Source organism: Alligator mississippiensis, chromosome 3 (genome assembly GCF_030867095.1).
Source record: "Alligator mississippiensis isolate rAllMis1 chromosome 3, rAllMis1, whole genome shotgun sequence".
In the NCBI taxonomy this organism is placed as follows: domain Eukaryota; kingdom Metazoa; phylum Chordata; order Crocodylia; family Alligatoridae; genus Alligator; species Alligator mississippiensis.
In genome coordinates this window covers 215561999-215584386 of record NC_081826.1, presented here as the reverse complement: position 1 = coordinate 215584386, position 22388 = coordinate 215561999, and the positions used below count along the sequence as shown (strand labels likewise).

Sequence of the window (22388 nt, the reverse complement as noted above, 5' to 3'; positions counted from 1 at the left end):
AGGTCATAAAGGCTAGACCCGTCTGCTGTACTACTCTTCTGCACACAGACCACACTGGTCATGTGTACACATTTGATTTCTATTGGGAGAGTTGCTTCTTTCCCAGGGGAAACCATGAGTACCTAGATGTTCAAGATTTTTTTTGCAGACCAAAAATGGTTGTTTTGGAAGGAGAATAACCTTGGAACAATTAGAATTAAATCATTCCTGGAGGAGTGTTTCCTGGGACAATGAATGCCTATACATGTACTCTTCTAAGAAAAGCCACAGAACATTCTTCCAGCATCCCAGGGTGCTCTACTCAAGCACCACCTCCCCCACCCCTGGAGACAATGTATCATTTATGTTGGAAATCATTCCTGGAGGAGTGTTTCCTGGGACAGTGAATGCCTGTACATGTGCTCTTCTAAGAAAAGCCACAGAACATTCTTCCAGCACCCCAGGGTGCTCTGCTCAAGCACCACCTCCCTCACCCCTGGAGACAATGTATCATTTATGTGGGACATTATTGTTCCAGCTGAGCAATGAACAGAACATCCCCCCATCATAATCCCACATTGTGCTTCAGGAAGATGCAAGCTGACCTGAGCAGTCTGAGTTAGCCAATCATGGCTGCCCTGTGCACTTCTATCATCTGTCTCCAGGTAGACTGGGGAAGCCTGGAGGCATGGTGAGATGTGTGCACAGGGACCCTCTGGCTGCACAGAGTCAGGACTGCAAGCTCTCTGTTCTTCAGGGGCTCAGCATTCAAACGTCTGTTCAGGCATTTCTAGATAAGTTTTTCTACCAAGAGAACAAACTCTAGAGAGTTGTCCTTGATCATCTGAATATGTGTACACAGCCAGTGAAGTAACTCTGCCACTGTGGAGCAAACTGAGTAAAGGCTGGACATACCAGAGCAAAAGGAGGTAGAGGGATGGCACAAGGTTGCAGGCGGCACACTATCTTATACTATCCTTCACCGCTCCCCTTGATTTGTTGCAACAGAGACCCTTCCTATGGGTTCTACCAGAATCAGGTCAATAAATACTTTCTGTCTTTTTCTTGCCACTAGTTTCTAAGGAACACCTACTTTGTTTCCAAACCTTGCATATGGACCTACACATAAAAAAAAAAATCCTCCATTAGTACTGACTGGAAAATCTGAGATTTTACCTCAGAAAGAGCTACATTTAGGCTGGATGGCTAAAGAAATTCTCTTATTCCCTCTTCCCCTTTCTTAAAAAAGAGTGTAAATTAATACTCTTTGGGGAAATACTCCTAAGATCATTAAAGAGGACATCACCATAAGCATAAAACATGCTTACTGGTCTGAGTGGCTGCACTTCTGATGTTACACCTCAGATGATAAAACTGGGCACACTCAGTGAGAACTGGTTCTAAATGTGTGGAATAAACATCCCAGCTGTAGGTATTAACAGGATAGCTGTCTGCCAAAGAAAACAGCCTGCCTACTTGTCAGCCAGAATTCATGGTTTTTACAGTAAACCTTACAGTGAGCAGGATATGATGAATAACTTGGCAAATATAGCAAAAAAGGGGTCTCAGAAACTTTTAAGTTCTGGAAGTATTTTAAGCTTTACTGTAGTCTAATGTAATATTAAGTTTGAATTTAACCAATGCACTGTAATGAACTAGAATGTTATACAAGGAAACAAAAAATAGAAAAGAATCTATTTCTTAAAAGGCAGTTTCCATCTTGGCATTGGGTTTCAACTAAAAAAGTTAGTTTGTAGTCCTAAAGTATAAGTGCTCCAGAAATACACCACTGAAAGTGGGAGTACTGGAATCATTTTGCCCTGTAAAGTTTTCTGCCCGGATAAACTACAGCATTCCTTCAAGGGAACTGCCATATTTGCAACTTAATTTTCTCGTGTCCAAGTAAGAAAATTCAACCCATCACCTATGAATCAGAAAATATAATGAAAGCTTTCTTCCTTGTTCTACCTTCATGTAAGGACTAGGCAAAATGTAGCTCTGAAGAAATGCATAGTAGTCCTCAGGACCCAGAGATGTAACTTCTGTGAGTACTGAGAGATGAATAAACTCCCCAAACTATTACTACTACTATACTTTAAAAAAACCATAGTAAAATGCTTGAAGACCAATATATCACAAAATTGCTTCAGAAACTGAACATTCTATTTGTAAAAAGCAGCCCCTTCTTGCAGAGACCTAGGGCACACACTGCATGGGTGTGGCAAGGCTCCGAGCAAGCCAGAAAGCTGAAATGGGTTTCTATAGATGTAGGAGAAACCTACAAACTACATCTACATATCAATTGAGCTAAGTGTCACTAAAGAAAATAAAAGAACTAAAATATCCACTTCAAAGCAAAGCCTATAAGAGACAAGAAAAGCCAAGGTGCATTGAAAACATGACTGTAAATATATTATGGTGAACACATTCCCACTATGATTAAAACCTATTTCCCAAAGCAAACTTCCCATATCTGTCTAAAGTTTATGCTAAATCAGTCTACTGCACCTAAACTGTTACTCACTTATTGTCCCTAGTGACCATTAAAACTCACTAAGTCATATTTGCATTTATTAAGGTATATTTCTTTTTATATTTCATCTGTCTCATCTTTACCCTGGCATTCTGTATTTTATATTTTATATCCTTTAACTTTTAACAAATGTATTTTTCTTTAAAGTCATACCTTGTATTACTAGAACTATTATTGTAAGAATGCATTGGAATTGTAATCACCGGAGTTGAACTGTTGCATTGGGGCTGGTTTCCTGAATGAATGGGAACAAATATGAGTGAGTGAGTGATTAAGTAATAGGCAGAGCCAGCTGTAGTTACAAGTTAACAAGTGGCAATTAACAGCTCTGAGCCACAGACTGACAGAAAGAAGGTATCCAGTTTGAGTTAATCAACACTGGAGACTGATTCCTGGAACGGAGCACCCACCCTACTGACTATTCCTGTTAACCATGACAATACAGCCATTAAGTCAATCAAGTCAAAGGTGAACTCCCAAAACTGCACCATCAGGCAGAACCCCAGTGACTGACTGACAGCTGTCATGCACTACTTAAGACCCACATGGGACAGCGACCTCCGGACTGGGCAGCCAAGATGATGCTGGGGAAATCACAGAAGTCTGCCAGAGAAGGGATAAAAGTCAGTGAAGCATGTCCCTCAGCAGCGCCCTTTCATCCAGCACCCAACCTACTGAGACAGAAGGACAAAGCTGGTGACCCCCTTCTGAAGAAGATGTCACCTCAGAGAAGCCTCACAGCAGAACTGTAGGGCCTTGGATAGGTATAAGCACTACTATTGCAGCAATTGTGTGTGTATGTGGGTATAGGTGTTAAGGTGGTCAGTACCCCTCATAACTCAGTTTGCATTTATGATTTTATTGGTCATTTCACATCCGATACAATAAGTTAGAATTTATGATCCGGTGAGTTGGTCTTTTGTAACTAGCATATTAATCCGGGCCACAGAAAAACTTGTAAATAAAGAAATATTAGAACTGGGTTGCACAAATATTATGGACCAGATTCATCAGTAAGTGCCTTCATAAGGAAATCAGACATGGATACATGTGGATACAAACACAGACACAAAGGGGTGTTCTATGCAGTCTGCCATTGTGTAAGTTCTGCATTGTTTATTGAGGAAAAGTTCCCATGTTACTCTAATACGAGTTCAGTTTCAGGAATAAATGCAAACTCTATCCCCCCCTCCTCCCCTCAATATTTCCTGTAAGCAGAATTTAGACTATTCCTGAAATTTTTCTAGAAGAGAAGAATGAAGTAAATACCGGCAAAACAATTAATATATTTAATGTGCACCACAGTTCAGGGCAATATCTATTAAGATACAGAAAACATGACCTGAACTCTTCTAGGGATCACAGCCAAAAGAAAATTTAACCCCTGCCCCACTCACCTCTCCCAAAATAAAATACATCTGGATTTTTAAGGCCAATGGATACAGCAGAGAATCTAAAAAAATATTAGGTGAAAAGCTATACTCAGTTTTTACCACTCCCTTTGAAAACTGGAGTTTTGCCTGTGTATAAGCTGTACGTTTTGCCCCTTTGCAACCACCAAGTAATGTTTGATCTGGCTTTACACACTGAGGGAGTGGAAGGGAAGGGAGCGGGTAGAATATGCAGTAGTGAGATCAGTTCTGTATAATATTTTAAATAAAAAGCAACATTAAAACAATGGAGCCTCTATTAACTGGATCCTCCTTCTGTACACATATTCTCAGACATTGCCTCAACTCCTGATATCCTTCCCAGAGGCCCTATCCTGCAAACACTTAACTCATAACTTTATTCATAACTTCATGTGTAATCATTTGTATGACTGGACCTTCTATTTTACTCTATCAAACCCTTACTGAAGACAAAGAGATTTTAACTAAAAATAGACTGGGTAAAACCTGAGGCCTGGGTTGTCACCATGAAATGTTTTGCATGGGAGGGAACAGCAATGAATGGATTTCATATCCCAATGTATCCTTGGCTCCATCTCCTAGCTATATGCTGCTGGGTACAATAGGAACATCACCCCCACACCACCACACATTCACCCTAGAGCAGGGGTTCCCAACCTTTTTATACTGCAGACAGTTAAATGAACTAATTTACATATTTAGATCTCCGTTACATATTTAGATCTAAGTTACATATTTAAATAGAATTTGCATATTTAATTTTAAAAAAAAATGTGGGGTGGGGGCGGGGTTGCGAGGAGTGGATCAGGTTAGGGCACCGGGGGAACCCTGCAGGGCAGGGGGATACACAGGCAGTGGCCTGGGGAGACCCAGCTGGGGCTGCCCGGGAAGAAGGGATTCTGCTGCTTTGCCTAGGAGAGTGCAGCAGAGCTGCCTTCCCATCCTCCGCCTCAGCCATTCCCCCACCCGCATTCCCCCACTCCCAGCCATGGGCAGGGCTAGGGGTTCCTACCTGGCCCGGCACGGGCCCCGGTATCTGGTGCGTGGGCCGTTCCTCACTGGGTGTGGCCATGGCGGCGGGAGCGTGATGGGGCTCACAGAACCGGCAGCCTCTCTCCTGGGGCTTCCCCATCTCTCAGCTTTGACTCCACACATATGACTGCCAGCAGCAGAAGCCGCAGCCCAGCCGCCAACCTGTTGCAGCCCAGTACCAGGCCGCAGCCTGGCGGTTGGGAACCCCTGCCCTAGAGCATGGGTAGGTATCATTTTTGGCCAGAGTGCTGAAAAAAACAACAATGTCTACCTTGTAAGGCGCTGGAGTGCCAGCATGCCAGGAAAACAAAAGTGGGGTGGGGGATACATGGCAGGACAACTGCATATTAATATTGCACAGTAAATACTGTGGAAAATTATTATTTCTAATACTTCTAAACCTGGTGACAATAAATAAAACTTAATATATTACCTTTGTTGTTTTGTATTCTTTTTTGTTAAGCATGTTGTGATGAAAGACACAAAAAAAGAGAAAGAGAGAAAGAACAGAAAAAGAGGAGAGAAAAAAAAGAGGAAAAGAGAAAAAAAAGCCAAAGAGAAAAGAAAGAAAAAAAGGAGAGAAAAAAAGGAGAGAGAGAGAGAACCAGACACACACACAGACACTGACCCACATGCACACAAACGCAAAGAACCAGATACCCACATGCAAACACACCCACAGAATAGACATATGCACACACACGTACACACAGAACCAGACATGTGTGCACACGCAGACACACAGAACAAGACATACAGGCACACACACAGACATACACACACACACACATGCACACAGAACCAGATGCGCACACACACACACACACTGCTGGGCTGCAAAGCAAAGTCAAACCTGATGATGTCCTGGGCCTGCTGCGACCCCTGCACTTCCCCAGGGAGCCACCCCCAGGCTGCAGCATGGGCCACTGAAGTCTCAGCCCAGAGCCTGCCCATCACCCAGCAGCAGAGAAGGTGCTAGGGGCAGCTTGGGAGGGCCAAAATTTGCCTTAGTCCCCCAAAAGCACCCCTCTCAGCACTGCTGCTGTCTGCCCAGTTGGCCCCTCACCGCTGAGCCTGCAAAGACACCGTGCTCCTGGCAGGGGTGGTGCCAGCCTCTTCTCAGTGTGGGGGCTGGGCCAGAGCTGGGTGCAGAGCAGGTGGGAATGGGACGGGCAGGTGATTATAAGAGTATATCAGTGCCTGCATCAGTTCTTTGTGGGGCCTGACAGGAACTGGTAATGGGATATCTTGTATGGCACCACAGGAACAAGTCTCCTTGTCTAACCTAACTGTTTGTATATATGTAGTAGACAATTCCAAGTAAATGTCTTAGTAGAAACATGGTTCATTATATTTATATCCAATAAATTAAGGTGTGTAATGTTTTGTTATGCACAATGTATTTTAAGGAGTTGGGTGCCAAAAGTATATGCTTCAAATTTTGCTTCAGTCATCACTTTGGAAATTGCAAAATACATTACCATAGTTACTCAAATTCAAGATGACCCTGAATTTACGATGATCCCCCAATAATTAGATTCTATACATGGAAATTCTATAAATTTCCTATAATTTTGCTCTTTCCATTACGGTTCTCAGAACTGCCAACAGCTACAGACTCTGGATATGGCACGCTGTTAAAGGCTCTATGGCATACAGTCTATGCTGTAAATGTTGTCAGGAACAGAATTTGCTTCAATCTAAAACAGATACTGTATCATAATGGTAGCACATGTTATCTTTGTCCTAGGTGGTATCTTTTTTAATTTAAAAGTACATTCTTTACTTCGGTCTCTGCAGCTTTTTCTTGGGAAAAGTTCACAATGACCATCCTCAGGGGAGTTTTTGCCTGACTGAAGAAAAAAGTCAGGCTTCTGTTACTTTCCATCTTATCCTGCACTCTTAGCCCATCCAAAAAATCACACTTACTTAACTCTACATAGCAAATGTGCAAAGAATGCATCGGCATCTAATTCTTGGTTTATAACGCGTTGTCTCTTACAATAACAATAAATGTACCCTTTTGTGAAGAAAATAAAACAAGTCCATTTCTAACTAATAAATAATGATAAACAAAAATTCAGTATAAAAGGCAAAAGCAGTTCCTCATAATGGAATTCAGAAACTCCATTAGACTAAATGCTAAACAAAATGTTAAAATTTCCAAAAGGAATTAATGCTCCCTGAATTAACCGACATTACTCATGGGAACAGCAGATTAAATAAAAACCTTGCAGTCAGCATTTCAAAATAATGAAGCCAAGTTACTCTAAACAAAACATACATTTCTAACATATGCACTGCTTACACAATAGCTGTACAAAACATAAATATGTATAGTAATTACAGCTGTCTTTACTCTGCATTTTGGTTAATGAGCTGAAGATTATGATCTGTTCCAATGTTCCCAAATTCTCTTTCTAAAGATAACAAAGTTTCACTTTTGGAAATATTCAACACTTCTGTTTATTATTTATCCTAAAGTTAGTTTATTTTCAGCAACAGAATTGGAAAACAAATATTTTGAATTTTGAGAGGGTTTTTCTGAGGTATATTGATGCTGGGCTTGAACTTCAGTGAAACATATATTTTACTGCTAGGATTTTTCACAAACATAAATAATTCGATTTCTAGTAATGTTTTTCATATAATAAAAATGCATAGAAATAAACAACAGTAAAAAACTATGCCATGTAATTAAAGCAAACAGAAGAAAAAAGATGGCTGTAAGAAGCTTAATTCAAATCACTAATAGCTAAATTTGCATTCTTTATTTTTCAACCCACTATTGATTAGGGATGCAATTTATTGTAGGTAGCATTAAGACCTGTAACTATATAAACCTGTCCATGTACCGGGTTTATAAATCATCTTGGAATACTCTTCTGTTGGTTTTTAAACTAACTAGTAACTGGAGCCAGGTAGCTGTGTAGAGCAAGGTCAGGCAATTATGTAAGCCCATGGGCCACATAGGCAGTTGCTGGGGAGCTGCTGTGGCTGGTGAGCACCCCTGCAACAGCCCAGAGCCTGCGCGCCCTGCAGCTCCTCCCTGCCACAGCGCACAGCCCCACCCCGACCCCGGCCTACCCCATGCCTACTCCAGACTCAGCCCGGCTAGAGCGGACCAGCTGGAACCGGCACATACAGCCCTAACCCTGGCCAGCCCTGTGCCTGCTCTATACTGCCCGCCCACACTGAGCAGCTGCAGCAGCCAGGCAGAAGCTCCTCCTTGTTGCAGCCGCCCAGAACTCATGCTGGTGAGGGCTTTTACTGCCCTGTACTGGGCAGACCCTGACTAGGGGGGCTGGGGCCAGGCCAGGCTGGTGCATTCCTCTCCCTGCTCCCCTGCCTCTCACAGGCCAATCAGAGCCCTGGTAGCCAAAAACCTGCAAATCTTGAACTGATTCCACCTCAGGCATTTTGAACTTCTGTACTTACCTTAGAAGTTCAATTAAGTTTCCATAAACTGGTGGTTCTCATTCCCATTCATACTATATCTTCAGTCACAACAGAAAAGAGTTCCAGGACCACCTAGACACAGTTTAGGGATTACCTATTTTCTAGCCATGAAGAGATATTGGGTGATTATCAGCTCCAAGTCCTCTAAACCAGTGACATTTTTTGAACACTTCCCTGAGAACTAGCATCCAGCAGACAAGATTGCTCACAGATTCTCACTGCCTTTTCCCTCAGAGTACCTGTTTTTTACTGTTGTGTGTGTGTTTGTGTGCACATTCATGCATGCATGTGCATACATGCACATGTAGTAAAAAGACATTAGCCCCCATAATTTTGCAGTAATGCTTGAGCAACAACCATATAAGTGTCTTATGACCATCTTATGACCCTTTTGTGTAAAGATCAGGAGGTCTAATGTCCAAGCTGTGGTTCTTACTGCTTGCCCTAATGTCCAAGCTGTGGTTCTTACTGCTTGCCTTGCATTTTGAAATCATCTCTGTCCAGTGCCTTAAGGTTACGTTAAGATAAGAAGTTACTAAAGTTTAACTAACTTTGTTGAAATTGCTCTTTTCTTCTGAGCATGCTGCAATTCTACCTTTGAGTGCACACGTACTAACCCTGATAAGTCACATTAACCAATAACTAGTTAAGTACAGCCTACAAGATAAGACGTCACAATTAGGAACTGGTACTGCAGCCAATAAACTTCTAGTACGTCAAGACTCTGTTGAATGTAAGCTATAAAAATGTGATTCCAGGCCGGACTCATCGTCGGCCCTGATTTGAGCTCTCTGCTCCTCGGTCGAACTGTTTGCAAACAATAAACCTAGATGGACCCAGCCTGTATGTGTGACTCTTTCCTTGAGGGTAATTGAACAAGCCTCCAGGGGAACGAAACTAGCCGTTTTGGCAACACACATGAGCATTTGTGCTAATATACTATAAAGTTAATCATTATATAAGCTCTGAGATTAATTTTGCTCTCCTCACTCAGGTTGGTGAACAAATATATACAGATGAGTAAGGACATCAAAGCCAAAAGAATTAGCTAAAGGAGTTCAATTGGAATAGATGCTGACTATGTAACCAAAGCTCTTGTGTTAATGATGAGTTCTTACAGGAGTACTGAATACAAATAGTTGCATGAGCCAGGGTGCACCAATGACATGCACAACTTTTGATGGAAAAAGAACAGGGATAGCTTGCACAACCCTTCCATTGGTGAACCCTGGTTCACATGGCTAACCCAATTCAGTGGTACTGCTTGTGTAAGAATTCACCAACACAAGGGCCTTCCTAGCTGCTTAAATTTTCTAACACAGTTCCCACCCCTAGCACTGTCATCCAAATTCTGATAATGCACCCTATCAATAAAATAGGCAAGGTCTGGGGCAGACCCAGGATTTAGCAAAGCGGGGTGCAGAAGCAACAATCTGCACTGGAGGGGTAGCTGCAGCCCCAACACCCAGCTTCTCCACCCCTCAGTGCTTTTTATTTAAAGTCCCTGAAGCAAGTAAGAATCCCCCCATCCCCTGCATGCTCAGAGGCATGTCCCCTCTCCTCCATTTCATTTCCTCTAGTGCCTGTTGCTCCTTCTCCCACTGTTCCTGGGCAGGGGCAATTTTCAGATATACTCCTGCCCACTCCAGTTGGGTTACATGGAGCTCAGCAGGGACAACAGTGGCAGCAGCAGTCCTCTGACAGCTAAAGGACTGACCATGTGCTCCACTTGTGCCCCAGATTTCCAGCAAACCCCCAGGAAATTACCCTTGCTCCATTTCTTCTGTGGAAAGATAAGGTTTAGCATGGAAGCAGGCTAAGTCTGCAGCTCCTGTTGCTTTTTCCTGGCTCATCTCCACTGATGCCTGCTACCTGGGCAAGAGGCCAATCAAGGCATACCCTGTCTCTTATGATCTTGAAATACTTATTTTCCACCAAGAGAAGTGGGTAATCTAGTTTCCCTCCCTCTCTCTCTCAGTGATAGTGTTTCTGACTCCTTAGAAAAAAGCCAGGCCATAAGTAGGAAACTTCGCTGACTCTGCAGAAGGAATCTTGCCAGGGTTAGGCATTTTCCAAAGTGTCTGCAAAAACCTCTATCTCCATTTTCTGTAAAGCATGGAAATAAATCACCTATTCAGGTCACAGTTTTCTTTCTTTCCCCAATGCCTGTGGAGGAACTTGGGGAATCTCCTCTATCACAGAAGCATAGAAAATTAGGGTTGGGAGGGACATCAGGAGTCCAACTCCCTGCTTAAAGCAGGACCATCCACAATTAGATCATCCCAGCCAAGGCTTTGTCTACCTGGGTCTTAAAAATTAATAAGGATGGGGATTCCACAACCTCTCTGGGTAACCTGTTCCAGTCCTTTACCACCCCCATAGCAAGAAAGTTTTTCCTAATATCCAACTTAAACTTCCCTTGCTGCAACTTGAGACCCTTGCTTCTTGTTCTGTTATCTGCCACCACTGAGAACATTCTAGCTTCATCATCTTTGGAACCACTCCTCAAGTACTTAAAGGTTGCTATTAAATTCCCCTCAGTCTTCTCTTCTGCAGACTAAATAAGCTCAGTTCCCTCAGTCTCTCCCCATAAACCATGTCTCCCAGCCCCTCACCATTTTTGTTGCCCTCTGCTGGACTCTCTCCAATTTGCCTATAGCCTTTTTGTAGTGGGGGGCCCAAAACTGGACTCAGTAATCCAGGTGTGGATGTGAAACTCTAGTTTTATTCCTACTTCCTAGAGAAAGAAGCAGGGAGGACATCTTCATTACTTCCTGACTCCAACTCGTCTTTCAGGCCATGAAGGCTCTTCCCAATCACACTATCCACTCTGCACCTACCACTGTTTTTTCCTCCTCCTAGTTTCTGCATGGTCCTGACTTTTTTCTGGGCACACACTTCTTTTGCCTACAATTTAAGATGTCACTTGTTTACTGTTTCTCCTTCCAGTTGCTTCTGGTCTTTCCTGCATGCTGTGGAGGGCTCTTCTTCCCCTTTGGTATGTTATGGCTTCTCCCTGGATCTCAAAAGGGATGGAAGGTCATGTTGATATATGGCCCTATGGGAGCGAAGTGCTGTGTGCGTTCAAGGAGTGAAGTTGCATCTTCTGGAGTCCCTGAAAAACTCCGAGGATTCCTTGCCACTTGTATCAGCATATGGTCCATGGAGTTGCTTCTTTACACATTTGCCAAGCTCTTTGGTATTCCCAGATCATCTTCAAACCTCAGATACACAGACAGAGTGCCTACTGCTTCTCACCCATGTGTTAGGGCTTGGAGAAGAAAAGACATTACTAGCCCCAAGTTCAAACATGGCAGCAGTTCTTTATAATTGCAGTAAACATGTTATTGTGGGGCCTATAAAAATTGTGAGATTCCCTCAAAACAATACATACTAGAGCACAAAAGAGGAGGTGAAACTGGCCATGAATACAATTGAGGAAAGTGATTATATACAAAACACAGTCCAGTGCACAGCAAAAACTGTGGAGAAAGAAGCAAAGGGAAAAAATGATTTAGTTATTACTTGTAACAATAAGACCAGAGTGTTGTTTTAACCGTGACAGTCCACGAAATGTACAAAGGGTCAGGAGTATTTTGTGATATCTTTTCTTGGACCAATTGTATAGTCAGGAAAGATGACAGATAAGTTTCCAGGAATAAACTGCCCTTTATCAGGTCAGCTGATGAAGTGCACTTTATGCCCAAAAGCCTCTTCAACATCTCTCCCAACTACAGAGTTGGCTCAATAAAAGATATTACAAAAAATTCTTTGCCTCTTGTAATAATAAATAATAATTAAGTAAAAAAAAAATTAAAACATTTTGGAAACATCATTTCCAAATTGACAGTGTGGCATTAGTTTTGCACCTATATATCACTGTAAACAGACCAGGAGAAAAAGTGGACACAGCTGATTAACCATCTCTTCCTAACTGAACCAAACGCAGTATCAATCAGCCTGGCAGCTTCCTTAAATTGCCTTCAGGATAAAAACTAAGGACTAAACTAACAGCTTTGTCTCCTATTAAAACTGCATATTACTTGAAAGGAATATTATCTTTGCGTCTGAAGAAAATGTTGGCTGAATAAATAAAAGCTCCTGTTTTCTTGTTTCTTTTAAACACATGGCAATTTACTAATTTACACAAATAAATCTTTAAAATACATAATAATGCACATCAGAAGGAAAAATAAAGCAATCACTTCAAATGTAAATGAATTTCACTGATGCAAACATCTAACTCAAGCTACACTGACACTTTTCAGACAAATAGTTCATAAATTACTAGAACTGTGAAAATGGCACACGTCTACACCAAAGCAATATGCATTTAACAGTTTTTCATTAAATTACTTTGAAAGTATATGCAGTTTCTGTCTTTAGTTAATCTACATATTTATCATGTAAGCAAAGTCTATTAATAGAATGCTGACAGTGTTTGAGTCTCATCTGGATCAAGTGTAAACTAACCTGTTACACAAAGAGGATCTGCAGTCTCCTCCAGAGCTTTATGTAGCAAATCTTTATTTAACAAACTGTGCACAATAGTAATTTCTTAACCCCTTCATCAAATCAGCTATGTTTGTTTTTCATATTATGATCATCTGGTGATCCCTAAAAAGATTATTTTTAAACAAACCACTGAAGGCCCAGTCACTATAACATTCTGCTCTGTACATTCATTTTTTTTCTGTAATTTTTTTAACAAGGTAATTCTCTGTTTTATGCAACCTGATAAGCCAGAAGGCAAACTATCAAATGAAAAGTAAGGTATGAACATAACAACCATTTTTTTTCATTATCACAGACATTCAATTATAACTCTCCAAAACACAAACACAAAATGATTCTTTACTAGTCAATGAAGACATTTAAGAGTGTTCTCTGACATGCTTACCATCACATTTCTGAGTTGCCTCATTCTGCTTGTGGCCAGCAGGACATTTGCATTCATATGACCCAACTGTATTAATGCAGTTTCCTCCCTGGCAGACTCCTGGTATAGCTTGACACTCATCAACATCTACAAAGAGAAAAAAACAATAGATTTATTGAAATCACATCAAATCTTATGCTTTGCTAGAGTTACCAATATATAGTTATCTCCATGTCTGAGATTATCTTGAAAAATAACTTGTGTTATTTATATTACCATAGTTCTGTGTCACATAATGAATTTGTGGACAAGTCTTTCTTGCAATGCCAACAGCAGTTTGACCCTGACCTTCACACAGGCTGTATTACTCTTTCAAGTGAATTATAAATCGTGATACATTAGTTTAAGGCATCAGTATTTAGGACCTCTCACTTACAGTGGTGTAGATAATGATTTAAATCAGCAGTGTTGTATTTGTATAAAACTGATATAAAACATGCCCTCAAAATGCAAATCATCATACCTGGACATTTCACCTTAATATAAAGATTTTTATCACATATGACCCCTATCACCAGGATATTCATCTTCGTTAGACATGATTCCATTCTCACACCTCTATAAGTACACAATGGAATTACACTAATATAGTTTGGTTTCAATAAGAGAAGACCAAAACTTCTAACTTGTAGGTTAGTGCACTGAGAACAAGACTAGTTTTATTTGGAGATTTTCAGAGATAGTCTGAATAAATAGTTATTTCAGACTGGCATTCATACTACATTCAAAAGCAACAAGTAATCCCATATGGCTTAAAGTAGCTAAAATGTGCTTGAGGTAAGGTTTGCATGGTGAACACCAAGGATTTCATGGGCAATGACTTCTTATTAATAACATCATCACATTATGGGACAACTGTACTGAGGCAGTAAACAGGAAAAATTTCAGCCTTTCTAGTATGACCCTCTAGTTGTTATATTCATCCTTTGAGAAACAATACACAATTTTCACTCTTGTCTTGCAACTTGCCATGAGCAGATTTTTGGTATAACTTATTATGTATTATTTCAAAATCAAACTCTGTTTTTACTCTTATTACAACATGGGGAAGAAAAAATATACATCTTAACAGTGAAGCAGGAAAACCAATATCATGCCTATATCTTTAGGTTATTAAAAGCTTGTTCACTGAAAAATGAGTCCAACTCAGGGTGAGGGCATATTTATACCCAGCATCAGTGTTGATCTAGTAAGGATCACCTTGAGAGGCTGGACACCTTGAAGTCAGCTGGTCCAAACAGATTACACCCTAGAGTACTCAAGGAGCTGGCAGGTGTCAGAGCCCAACCATTTGCAAAAATATTTGAAAACTCGTGGTGGTCAGGTGAAGTACCTGAAGACTGGAAGAAGGCCAATGTGGTACCCATCTTCAAGAAAGGGCAACAAGTAGATCCCGGAAATTACAGGCCAATCAGCTAGACCTCAATCCCCAGTAAGATTCCAGAGAAAATTATCAAGGAGATCCTTCTGGATAAGAGAATAGGCCTTATGAAGAGAGGCTGAGAGCCATGGGACTCTTCAGCCTGGAAAAGTGCAGGCTTAAGGAGGGACCTGGTGGTTGCTTATAAGTACATAAGGGGTGTACATCAGGACCTGAGAGAACAAGGACCAACGGTCATAAACTCGTCCAAGACCGTTTTAGGCTGGATATGAGAAAAAATTTCTTTACTGTCCAAGCCCCCAAGACCTGGAACAGACTCCCTACAGAAGTGGTGCAGGCACCTACTCTGGACTCATTCAAGAAACACTTGGATGCTTATCTTGCTGGGATCCTTTGACCCTAACTGACTTCCTACCCCTGGGTCAGGGGGCTGGACTTGATGATCTTCAAGGTCCCTTCCAGCTCTAACATCTATGAAATCTATGAACTCTATATAACCTTTTGCTTCTTATAAATAGAAAAGAAAAAATACTCTACAGTATATACTCAGTATAGAACAAGTCAATAACTTTTCAAATACATTCATTAGTGTTTTACTTTTAAACCACAATAGTTTCACACATGTATTTTCCCTGTAGAAGAAAACATCCTCTATTCCTGTAGTTTACTATAAGACAGCCCCTGTGACAGAATTTGTAACTGCTACATCAAATGAGTAGTTAAAATAATACAAAGGATCTTAGCGATCTCTCTTAAAAAACCAATGCAGAGCCAACCATACAGAGGAACTCTTTGTATAAAGTGGGGAGGGGAAAAGCAGGCTTTAAACTAATGCATGATACATACTTTCAGTTACTGAGCCTTTCATTAACTTGGGCAACTCTCTTTTAAAAAGTTCAGTTAATTTACAACTACCAGAAATTTTAAGAGTTGTATGCTTATTTGAACAAATTTGAAGTGCTACCAAATGCTTTGCTCTGTCTTTGTGGAGCATTAAAAAAAAAAAAAAGAACTTGTTGATATTAGCTGAGTGGAGGCAATTCCATTGCATGAAAACTTTGTCTCCAAAACCTTCAGAAACAACTCCATAGAAGAGGATCCACATGTATTCATTTGGAGAATGCAGGTTCGATTAATGTTGGGACTGATGCAACAACAAAAGGGAATCTTGAGTCCAAGGCCCATTTTTTCTAGCCTATGTTGGGAATAATTACCAGAAGAGAGAATGGCATCTTTTGTGATTATAGGAAAAGTGAAAAATGACACCCCCCTAAGTCTTTACAAAAGCAAAAAAAAACACCTTAAAGAAGCAAAGTGACTTGTACACTGCAACAGCAATGTGTCTTCTTCTGTGGTAAAAAGTACTTCAGTCTCTGTGTTTACAACCACCAAGTAATGTCAAATACACAGGTTAATTTTTTTTAATATTCATGGGTAAGTCTGCTCTTTTAAATTCTTTTTTATGACCCTGACCACCTCTATGGCTTGTCCTCAGGATTTTGAGGCAGTTGTGCAAAGTCATTCTTTTTGTCACTCCAAATGTGACAAAAGGGAGATGCAGCCCAAATGCTCTGTTTGTGCACAATGTTAAAAAAAATAATCAAGGGCAATCTTCTTTAAACTCTAGAGAGTTCTGTATGCTGAGTTGAATTTTAGATTATTTTCCTTCTCCTCTTCAGTTACCATTAAAATATAGAATTTAAAGTACTCAGTGAAATTAAAAGGGTACACTGTCCACCTAAAAGTTATACTTGTATCCAACTTGTATCCTTTACTAATTACTGGTAAAAGTACCATTTAGGGTTATTGGAAAATATTTTTCATAGGTATTTTTTTCCAGTTGGTTGAATTTGTCTATAATACATAGAGGTTCCCTGATTTCCTCATTTTTAATGAGTCCATCTCCCATTTAGTTTTTTTCAATCAAACAACAGGAAACGAACAGATTGTTAGGAACACAAAAGAATGTAGTAGCAAAGTAGCTCTTTTTTTTCTACATACTTATGGCCATGTTCTTTACCGATTATTTTCACCTCCTCTTCCTTCTGAAGTAGTCCTGCTATTTCCTATGAAGTCGCCAGTATTTTAATAAGGGCTTTCCCCAATTTTTCTTTCCTTGTTTCTGTGACCCCAAGTATCTATGTTGCAATTAGCACATGCAGCAGACTTGATCTAGTTATGCCCATGCTTTACCATTTAAAGAGAAACAGTTTCTCATCAAGCCAAGGAAGGAGGCAATATTGCTTGGATAATTAATTTATTCTAAATACATTTACCAGAGATGTCTGCACTTTTCTCCTGAAACTGTCCTGCATTTACTTGCCATAGCAGAGTCCCAATGCATCATTTATAAAGTGGGTATGTTGAAGCCCTTATAGAAGAGATTCCAGCACATCCTTCCTCTGATTTTTTGTTCTCTTATTTGTTTTGGCGCAATCCAGTCTATTTGGAAGGCAAAATTTCCCCTTCTAAAGTGTTTTAATGAGTACAGGGAGGTCCTACCTGGCAGGCATTACTTAGCAGTATGCAGAATAGATGATGAATTCCATCAGGTAATCATACCAAGACCACCCAGTAGCCCCCTCCAGCATATAACCAGTATAGTATTTGGCTTTTGACCCCATGGCCTCTAAATGCATTCAAGATATGCAGTATAACTGCATGCATGTCAGTTATTATTGCTCATTTAAATTAAGCCAACTGTGTCAGCAGAGCAGTGATTAAAAAAACAATTCACCAACGCTGCCTGTAGCAGATTCATTTGAAAATGGCAATATCCAAGTTCACTGATGGCTTTTTCTTCCACAGAGAAGGTCTCTGTTCTACTCTCATAAAAGTATGCTTCACTAACTCATAAGGCAAAGACGTTAAGTAATTATAAATTACTTGTAGTAGCCTCAGGAAACGAACAAGTTTCAAAAGCAAGCAAAGTCTTTCTCTAACCTTGAAGTGAACAAAGATCTAGAGTTAAAGTAATCATATTAATTACTTGCAGACTAAATTCAAATGTTTGTTGTTGTTTTTTAAACAGAGTCTTTCTAAAGGAGGACAGCCCACTTTGGTGATGCTTATCCCACCTCATATACTGCTGGAAAAAGGAAGCAAGCATGGCCAATAAAGAAAATATGAATACCAGGCTTGCTAAATGATGTACTCACAAACCTTCAATCACAAGGGCCATTTCGTGTGTGTCACTACTTCTAGGAAAATGTAACATCAAATTCGTGAGGGCTTACATCTTAACCTTAAGGGGAAATGTTTAACATTATGCTGTAATGTCAAATTACTGAATAAATTCAGTTCAATACTGGTTAAAAATATACCTTAAAGACCTGTTCTCTACAGGAAAGGCTCAAGTCAATGAGACAATGTTTTGTATCTCAAATCATATCTCATGTGAGTAAGGGTTTGTAGCATCACATGATTAGCCTTCTAGAATTTGGAAAGACTATGGAAATCAAAGTTAACTAAATATATATTTTAAAGCTGAGTTGCTTGCTTCTGTTTTACCTTGTCAGTCAGATTTGAGCAAGCAACAATTTTAACTTCACTCATTCCCCATTTGCTCACCCTTCTGAGCCAAATGAATTTAAAAAGTATTCATGGTGCCATAAACACAAAATTAAATAAATTATTTTTAGGCATAGTTGTGTATACCAAGAGGTGCAATATGCTAGAGATTAGGCAGAACGTTTCCATGTGTTCATGAATTTGATGATGTCTGGCATTTGATGTCTTTGCTTTTGCAGACCATTTTTCTCAGTAAATAGCAACCGCCTGCTGGATTTGCACTGTTAACTTTAAACATGCACCTTTAAAAACTTAGCCAAACATCAGCCTCCTCAGATGAGTGGCCTTTTTTTCAGCAAAAACTAACAACCAAAAAGCCTGGGGAAAATTAATAGCAACAGGTAATTTACACCCAGAATCTGAAGGAGGAGTTTGCTTCAGTTTTTCACAAAAAGTTTTTGCCAAACAGAAATATTCTCCTAAATTGTAATTTTTTAAAAAATATTTGGGGGGGGTGGGGCTTGTAATTAAGCAGGTGCATGAATGAGAACTAGAAGGCTATAAAACCTAGAATATATTGAATATAAGTAACCTTTTTAGCATGTCATAGCTGAGTGATATACTTCAAATGCAAAAAACCAACCAAAATAGCAAAAAGTTTATATTAAGCTATATTTTTCTTTTTAATATTAAAACAGGTATTATTAGTAATCAGACTCTCTTCTTAGAAGTTATGCAACTGACGTCAGCCAGAGCAGGGTAGAGGACTAGGAAAGATCATCTGCTTTATCACTATCAGTTTAACTAGCACACATTGGGCACATACAGATGAGCGCGGACGTTTGTTTCCCTGGGGACAAGTAGCAGAGGGGGTAGGGGAGGCTGGGGGCAATAACTGAGCTGGCCCAGCAGCCTTACCTGAGGTCCTGGGGGCCTCCCAAGGCTGCAGCCACTGCAGGAAGCCTGGCCAGCAACTGGAGTGTGGCTTCGGCTGTCCAGGCTCCTATTTTGAGTGGCACATGCTGCTGTCACGTGAGCCACCTTGCTTTTTTGGCATGGCATGGTAGCAGCACAGGGAATGTGTGCATTAACAGCACCACATACTGCACATCCACACTCATCTGGATGCGGCCATTAAGTCTAAAAACAGACCTATCAGGAAATGAATATTTGTGTTTTTTCATCATTAATTTATAATTTCATGCATCTTCTTGTTCTGATCAGATGTGCTCTTACTATAGCAGAAACTTCTCTGCAAATCATCTCCCTGAAGACAAAACAATTTTCATACCATCTTCCCCCACAATGGTGGCAGGAGGAAAGATGTTTAGAAGAACACTCCAGATAGGATTAGTCACTCCTGGAGCACGGTGGTAGGTAGGCATCATTTCTTTCTTCTCCCTAGTGCAAAGAAAAAAATGTCTGGTGGGGAAGGGAGTAGCTGAGAAATGGACTGTTAAGGAATGTAGGGAGGAGTTGAGAAATCTTCCAAATAGGTTTCCTGACACTGCATTTGCTCTATGGCTACGGGGCAATGGCAAGAAAATATATATTAAGAGAGTTTCTTCCTTGAATTTTTCTAGGACTCTTTGATCTCTTGGAAACAAAGGTGATGCAGTTTCTATCTTCCACTGAGAAAAAAGTCCGTTTTAAAACTGTTTTTGAAGAAACTTCAAGCTTAAAACATTACGATATGGATTTTTTATTTTCCATGTCATTTTCTTCATCATGTAGCCTTCCAGCTCTTCCAAAAAGACTAACTAACCATAGAATCTATTTAGTTAATCTTTGTTTTTAGAGACTGTCCAACGTAAAGACTGTCTAACAACCCCTGTAAGCTTCATTCTATGTGAAACTCCAGGGATTGCTATTAAGTTTTCTTCTTTTTGCTGGATAGATTACCTACTTAAGTGAAGAATTTAATTTGTCCATTTTTGTACAATTCTTAAAGAAATTAAGAGATGAATTAGTACTTTTCTGTACTGCATGTGTGACAAGGGCCTAAAGAAACAGTATCTAAGACAGTATATCTAAGGAAACACTACTCTTGTATTTGTCTTGTATTTGTCTGGCCAGTTTTCTGTGGGAGCTCTTGGTCCCTGCTCTTCTCCCTTTACACTTTATCTCTGAGTAATCTCATCCACTATCTTTTTGCTGGTGACCTGCAGATTTTCTCCCCACAAGTCTCCTTGGGTGCATCCAGATGAACATGCATGTGTGGTTTGCAGCACTGCAGACCTGTTTACAATACCACAAACTGCACATGCCACACATGCAGGCATTCGCTGTGCTGCTAATTTGCAGCACAGCAGGTTTTTTTTAGCACTAGGAGATCCCGGAGTCAAAAAAACCTACACCAGAAAAAAGCAATGTAGTGCATGTGGCTGCAGCGTGTGCTGCCTGAAACCGGAGCCTGGCCAGCCAGAGCTATAGTCTGCGTGCCGGCCAGGCTCCGTGCACCTAGATTGCCACTGCTGGAGCCCCAGGAGGCCCCCAAGATCCCAAATAAGGCTGCTACAGCCAGAATAGGTACTGGCTTCAGCCTCCTTTACCCCACCCAGGGCAACTTGCCATAAGCCAGAGCACGTGCACAGAGGCATTTCCCAGGGAAAACTAGCAATGGCACAGATATGTTTCCACTCGTGGGGACATGCCCCTTCTGTCCGAATTAAAAGCTCAGACTTTCCCTCCATTATCTTCTTGTGGATAAATCACCTCAAACTCAACATAGCTAAAAGACATGAAATGGAAGTCTCCTGTTTTCAATGGTCTCATTTCTTATTTACTGTGAGAAGTGCTTGTCTTTCAGGTATATAACCTGGGCACCAACTTAAACTCAGACCCCTATGTAGGTCCTCAGACCCATGCTATATCTATTTTCTTCATGTTTTTTTCAGTATAACATTGCTATGGGTTGCTAAGCTGCAACTTGTTCCATCCACCTGCAAAACTAAAACTCCGGTCCAGTCCTTATCTCAATTACTGCCTTTTCTCTGGCCTTGACAAATACAATCCTATCCCACTCATGACCCTGTTCAGAACACTGATGCAAAAACCTTTTTCCTAGCCCATTGCACTGATCATCTTACTCCTTTTTTCATCCCCCCACAGGTTCCCTCTCCTCTACTGCATTAGACATAACCTAATTTCACTGTTAAGCCGCTTCACATAAGCTATGTATGCCAACCCTATCCATCATGAAATCAAATTGCTCCCTCCTATCAGCTAATGACACATCTTCAAAAAAGTACTTTTGCACTTCCTCTCCTACTGCTCTTCCCCATGTGCATTTGCAAAGCCAGAATCAGAGAATCATAGAAAAGCAGGGCTGGAAGGGACCACACCAGGTCATCTAATCCAGTGGTTCTCAACCTTTTTTGTCCCAGGACCCAAGTGTAAACATCACTGGCCAGTCCCAAACCAGTGCCCCTCACTTCCAACCCACTGCCCCCCCCCGCCCCCAATGCCCCCCATGTGGGGCAGGGGATGGGTGTGTGGGACAGGGAGGCAGTGTGTGGGGCAAAGGGCAGGGAGAAGGCAAGCAGCCCCTTACAAGCTGGAATTCTACCAGCCTGCAAGGGAAAAGTTATGGTTTTCTACATTTTTCTTCTTTAAAGGAGAATCCATTTTTAAAGTTTGTTCATGGCCCTTTCATACATTCTTACAACCCACTTTTGGGTCACGACCCCCAGGTTGAGAAACATTGATCTAATCAAACCCCTGCTCAAGGCTGGAGAATCCCTGTCTAAACCAGCAGACAACTTTTTGTGTGTCTATAGCCTATAGCCTGGGAGCCAACTGTGGCCCACAAAACCAAGGGCCTTTTGTGACATTCCAGCCACGAGAGGGTGGAGGGGCTTTTCCATGGCAGCATCACTGTGGGTGGAGGTGGGTGGGGGAGTGATAACTCCAGCTGTAGCAGCAGCCATGGTGAAAGCAGCCCACACTCTGAGCTGAGCTCCACTGTAGTATCCCCCACTACAAAATGTTGCCGACATCTGTTCTAACCTATTAAAACTGCATGAACAACCCGCTTTCACAACTACCAGGCACGTTGCCCAAAAACACAAAGAACACTATAACTTGCCAAAGGCAAAGCAGGGATATAAGTGTACTGTCAATGTCCTGTCACTCAAGGACAGG

At 41.0% G+C, this 22388-nt stretch overlaps 1 protein-coding gene across 5 annotated transcripts in view; it reads right to left on the bottom strand.

Moving 5' to 3' along the window:
• FBN2 (fibrillin 2) overlaps nt 1-22388 on the bottom strand; it is a 307967-nt gene that overhangs the window by 191370 nt on the left and 94209 nt on the right. For all 5 annotated transcript variants that reach the window (XM_059724895.1, XM_019478066.2, XM_059724893.1 and 2 more), the window contains exon 7: nt 13316-13441. In XM_059724895.1, the coding sequence (XP_059580878.1) occupies nt 13316-13441 (126 nt within the window). The remainder of the gene's footprint in view (nt 1-13315; nt 13442-22388) is intronic.